This window comes from Lissotriton helveticus, chromosome 11 (assembly GCF_964261635.1).
Source record: "Lissotriton helveticus chromosome 11, aLisHel1.1, whole genome shotgun sequence".
Taxonomy (NCBI): domain Eukaryota; kingdom Metazoa; phylum Chordata; class Amphibia; order Caudata; family Salamandridae; genus Lissotriton; species Lissotriton helveticus.
In genome coordinates this window covers 28928551-28934550 of record NC_136072.1, presented here as the reverse complement: position 1 = coordinate 28934550, position 6000 = coordinate 28928551, and the positions used below count along the sequence as shown (strand labels likewise).

Genomic DNA, 6000 nt, shown 5'->3' with positions numbered 1-6000 from the left:
TTGGGGATGCTTCTGTTTCACCCTAACGCAAAACTGTGATTGCTGTTTGAGTAATATTCCCCCTCTCAACCACTAACCCAATTTCCAACATTAACTAAAACCATTTGTGAATGAAACGCTAAGAGGCTCATAGGAATGAATGGGAAGACATTCTCAATTTGCGATCAGCAATTAGCGAATCGCAAATTGAGAATGCAATTTCAAGGGTGCCAGGGTGTCAAAAGGACACCCTGTAGCACCCCTGAAATAAGCATGGGTGCACATGTGGCGCACATACATGCCCTAAGGGCATGTATGTGCTTCACATTGTACTTTGAAAAATGCAAACAAGTGCATTTTTCAAAGAAATCGCAAATTACCACCAACTTGAAGTTGGTGGTAATTTGCGATTCCTTGAGGCCAAATTGCACTTTTTGGTGCTTCTTACATTGCATTTAAGGAATCGCTAAATTTGAGATTCCTTAAATGCAATTGCAAAATAAGGAATAGCAAACTTAGCGATTCCTTATTTTGCCTCAATACATACCATTTGGCAAAATTGCATTCTCAAACGCCGAAATTCTGCAAATTTCGGCGTTTGCGAATGCAATTTTGCTTGATACATATGGCCCTTAGTCTCATGCTTCAGGTAAGGAAGAAATAGTAAGTTTTTGCGGTGAGAAAGATGATGGCTAGGAGTTGGGTGGCAATCTAGTTTGGGGTGGGTGGGTGTCCTCCTAATACTGTCAAAATAAAGCATAAGAAGCACGGCTGAACTGCACAGCTTCGGGTATCTTGCATGCTATAGCCTTAAAACTGCAGTGAAGGAGAGTAGTGGCGGACATAGCGCCCTGAGACCTAACGGTGATTTGTGCGCTATATAAGATTCTTTGACTTTGACATAGGCACTCTTTGCTACTCCTGTTCTTAGGGCTCATGATGGAAGTAGCAGGAGCAGAATGCAAATAGGGTTCTAAAAGTCATATTTACTCTTTACATTGTCCTTGCCGTTCCTCTTGCAACTCAGAGCAGATTCAAGGGTCTTGAGGTACTAAGGGTGGAAAGTGGGTCTACCCTGGGATGCCATCAAGGGTAAACTGGTGCATGATGTCACTTTAGCTACCCCCGGCATTTTGGAAACTTCATGCTCATAGACAACGTTGTGTACGAATGCTGCACGTCATACACAACCAAAATCCTGCTCTAGGTCCCAGACCCACCTTTGTGCTCCATCACCAAGAAGGTAAAAACATGCAAAAGCAGAGATATGTGACAGCTGCACAAACAAAAAAGGTGTTTTTGTGGAGGGCTTAAGAAGCAACTATGATATATTTCTTTCCTTCTGTGATGGAAATGGTTTGGATTTTGATCTCCAGATTTGTATCTAATCTTGTTATGTTATGTTAAAACAACTTAAAAAGCGCAAAAATACCAATAGGTGTGTGTAACAAACCATGAGGCTGCAGCATTTCAAGGGATTCATCGGCTAGGTAGATGAGATCACATCGGGCTAAAGAAGATGGACCTGGGCATATAAACCTTTACATAAGTTGTAGATTACCTGGCCTTAACTCTGGCAGCGATGATCTAAAACAACAACCACTCCTCTATATCATATATGTATCTTAAAGAATTTCAGCGGTTGAACGCAAACATATTTTAAAAGCTATTCCCGAATAATAATGGAATTAATTTGAGGTAGTTTTAAAAAAGTTGAATTCATTTCAAAATCCAATTAAATTAAATGAATCTAAAAGCAATATAACCTTGACATGTTTAACCCCTTCCATGCTGCCGTCGGCAGCACTACCTGCCCAGTGCTGCCGTCGGCCAATGGCCGACTTGGCCCTGCCCGCTTTGCGGAAGTGCCGCACTTCTGCAAAATCGCGGGTGAATGAAACGGGTTAAGCAGTAGACAGGGTAAATAGATCTTGTGGTATGATATATTTCTCACTGGGGCAGAAACTGGAAATACTATCAAAGAGATGGGTAAGTGATACAAAGTATATGGGGATTGGACGAATGTGCATACATTCAGGGCCGGCTTCCGGGAGGTGTCACCGGTGCGGCCGCACTGGGTGCTGACCTGGAAGGAGGGAACTGACCCTCCAGCTGTCAGACAGGAAAGAAAAATGTCAAGATAACGCTTGTGATTAATGTTCCTGCTAGAGAGAGAGAGATCAGAGTTTTGTCTAGAGGCAGTTTTGACTTGCCATAAAGTAGTGCGGATGGTTAATATGCTTGCTGCAAAGAAGAGTTATGTATTTTAGGTGGAGAGCTGAGTGGATTAGTAAAACCAGCCTTTACCAGTGCTTTAAAACAAATGAAATGTATGTGAGGAGGGGCTAAGGAGAGGGGCACTTTAGCCATGTGGTTGTGAGGGAATCTGAGGAGGAGGCCATTGGAGGGGAGGTGTCAAAAAAGATTGTTGCACCAGGTGCCACCAGCCTTTGTGCAGACATTGCACTATACATTACACCATTACACTGTTGCTTTTCCAGGACCTGGTAAATTGTTCTACCTTTTCCATCCGCACGTTCTGCTGCTCCTGGTGCGGGCACTCCTGGGATTCTATACGTGTGTCGATCATCTACCAAACAAAATTGGAAAAGAAGAGAAGACAAGGGACTGTGAAAATGAAGATCTTGAGGCAGAAGTGTAACCACTGCTGCGCAGGTATTTATGAAGATCCAGAGTTTACGGTGGAGAACATCAACGTCATCTTAAACAACCTGCTGATCCGCATCCGGGAGTCGTGCTACGGCGAGGACGTGGATGACGATGAGCTCCAGCTCATCGCCGCGTATGGAAGCCTTGATGGGCCACACCAGCCTGAGAACTGTGAGGCCTGCCAGCTAGGGATCTGTGCCAGGAATCCAGGTGGCAAGAGATCTTCTAGAAAGACACCTTCTGCCAATCTATTTTCCGCCCAGTGCAAAAGTAAACCGGCTCCTCCCATTCACGACACAATCCCAAAGTCTTGTACCGACCAATCCGAAGACCAGCCTGCTTGTGGCTCTTGCTTGTGGAAGTGCTGTGGCTTAACCTCTCTAATTCTTATTATACTGTTACTCATTAAAATAATTTTCCTCCCAGTAACCTAGAAAAGATGGGACTGATTCACTAAGGCCTTCCTTTGATAACTAAATACATAATTAAAATAGGCTGATTTACTTGTCTTGGAGAACTTTGATCAAATAAGGCACATATTTTCTTTCGATTGATTGATGGAAATCGATTTGTATGTTTTTTCTTAGGTTGATGGATCAATGTCATATACCGGTATTGTCACATATATATAAGCACTGGTAGACCTCGCGGGGCAACAATTGCTGGACCATTTCCAGTCAGGGTCACACGCTTTGTTAGCCCATTGCCTAATCCTATTAGCATTCGAAAGGCTCTTGCTGTCTCTCTCCCACTTGGCTGCTTTTGCCTCAAGAAAAAAAGCAGAAAGTCAGAAACAAAAGTTTGCTTTGCATTTCACTTCAGTGCCTATTACACATTAGCCATGCCCTGCTTTTCATCCAACAGCTTGTTGCATCCTGGTGTTGTGTTTATACTTTAACACTTTATTTATGTGTTCAAATCCCCAGAATGCAAAGTGATGTTGGCTAAAATGCCAGAATTGGCGGGTGTTGATATACATCAAATGGAGCTTTAAATGTTACAAAGTGTTCAAGTCCAGGGGTTCTAAACCTTTTGACTTCTGAGGACCTCCTCTTAATCATTACTGGAACCCAGGGATCCCCACAGAATCAATACTGGAACCCAGGGACCCCCACTGAATCCTTATTGCAATCCAGGGACCCCCACAGAGTCATTACTGAAATCCAGGGGCCCCACTGAATCATTACTGGAATCTGGGGACCCCACTGAGTCATGACTGGAAGCCAGGGACCCCAGCCTAAACATTGCCGATGATTCGAACCTCATAACAATGCCCAAAAAATACAGAAACAAGCATTCATCAAACAAATGATGACAATGTTTATTTAATTACAAACGAATATAAAAAATATCAATATTTTATCTTTGATAGGAAGATTGGAGCCTTTCTAAATTTAATTGAGGCCAGTCATTGCTCATAGTATATTTTGTTTGATGCGCTTGCAGTGCTCCAACGACTCAATCTGAGGATACTGACTTAATTTTTAGCCTCCAATTTCAAATTCCTCAACTTGTACCGAAAGTTTAACATTTTTCAATTCTATATTTTCCTTCTTAATTTTCTAGACTTTGTGAATTTGTTAATATTCATTTTCTAAGCAGTCGCAGATCCCGTGAGTAGGTTTCACGGGGTCCCATTGGTCCCCAGACCAGAAGTTAACAACCACTTTTCTAGTTCATTTCATAATCCGCTTGTTTCACACATGAAACAAAAGTAAACTCTGCTCAGATATCCTATAAGATTTTACTCTTTCTTTAATGTCATGCATTAAAACGACCACTGGCAGTACAAATAGTTTTGTCTTTTGTGTAGTGGAAAGTTTTATGTTGATCTTCACAATACAACAAAGTTACAACATGGGCAGTAGCAACACAACTTTACCTAATCCAAAAATAGGTAAAGGGCGGGAGAATAGAGCAGGAGGAACATCTAACAAGCTTCTCACACATACCTGACAGATAAAACACAGGTAGTAAATATAGTAAAGAGGGAGTGAGTAGTTAAAAGACAGTTGGACAAGCTACAGAAACATATTAAACCTATAATAGATTTACCATGCATTCATGCACTCATATAGGATTTTGCAGCCCCACCTATTTTTGGCCATGCATAGTGCCTTAGTGATTTTTCATAGCATTGATCACCATCATCTGTGAAATTTCCACTCTTCGGTGGCCACCAAATGCATTCCACTGGTTGGCACTGATATCAGCACTGGGATTTTGCCAGCACTGATTGACACTTTGTGATTTTGGTTGGACTTAATTTGGGACAAAACCATGTATTGGTGGCGATTGTCTTTGTGGCTCATTATCTGGCGGGATCATCGTCTTGGCCATCGGTAGGCTGTGATGGGAGTGTTATTAGACCCGGCTGTAGGTCTTGTGGTTTCTCCAAGGACTGAGATTGTTTAATGCTGATTGTGAGTTTTACCGCTTGTAGCGCTCACTGTGGTATTGTATTTTTTCCATGTGGCTCGTATGTGTTATTGCCATCAGGTCTGCTATGAATGTTTGTATTCGGTTTGAGGCATTTTGACGTTTAGCGTACTGAGTTGTGATTTTGTTGATTTCATTGGAGTACAGAGATTTCCAGTAAGTGAGATCACTATTGTCTTTTCCACAGTGACTGTGGACATTATGAAGTTAAGCCTTGATGTTGGATCTGGGAGAATTAGAGGTTAATATTTGGCTTCAGTAGAGAATTGTGGTGCTGATATTGGAATGGGGGTTCTATTGATAAACTAGGACCTAAAGAAATTCTTGTCGCATTTTTTCTGTGTGGATCGATAAACTTGTGAAATATTCTAATATCCTAGTTGGATAATTTTCTAAAGAAAATGTTTGTGTGTTGTGGGAACCCACACATTTAATAAAGATTTGAATTTTAAAGATTTTAAATAAAGAAATTAAGAAAAATTTGTCATATTTAGCAAAACGGAAATAAAGAAATAAAGAAAAACGCGTCATCATTTGCAAAAAGAAAATAAAGAAATAAAGAAAAATGTCATAATTTGCAAAAATGGAAATAAAGAAATAAAGAGAAAAGTGTCATAATTTGCAAAATGGAAACAGGAATAAAGAAAAATGTGTCATAATTAGCAAAATGGAAATAAAGAAATAAAGAAAAACGTGTCATCATTTGCAAAAAGAAAATAAAGAAATAAAGAAAAATGTCATAATTTGCAAAAATGGAAATAAAGAAATAAAGAGAAAAGTGTCATAATTTGGAAAATGGAAATAAAGACATAAAGAAAAACGTGTCATAATTTGCAAAGTGGACATAAAGAAATTCAGAAAAACGTGTCATACTTTGCAAAATGGAAATAAAGAAAAACGTGTCATAATTTG

The 6000-nt window shown here is 40.4% G+C and overlaps 1 protein-coding gene across 1 annotated transcript; it reads left to right on the top strand.

Annotated features, from left to right (window-relative positions):
- The first annotated feature begins 604 nt into the window (after nt 1-604).
- LOC144792118 (receptor-transporting protein 3-like) lies at nt 605-5780 on the top strand. Its single transcript, XM_078666994.1, has 2 exons — nt 605-628; nt 2481-5780. The coding sequence occupies exons 1-2, from the start codon at nt 605-607 to the stop codon at nt 3081-3083; spliced, it is 627 nt and encodes a 208-aa protein (XP_078523120.1). The 3' UTR covers nt 3084-5780.
- The last annotated feature ends 220 nt before the right edge of the window (nt 5781-6000 follow it).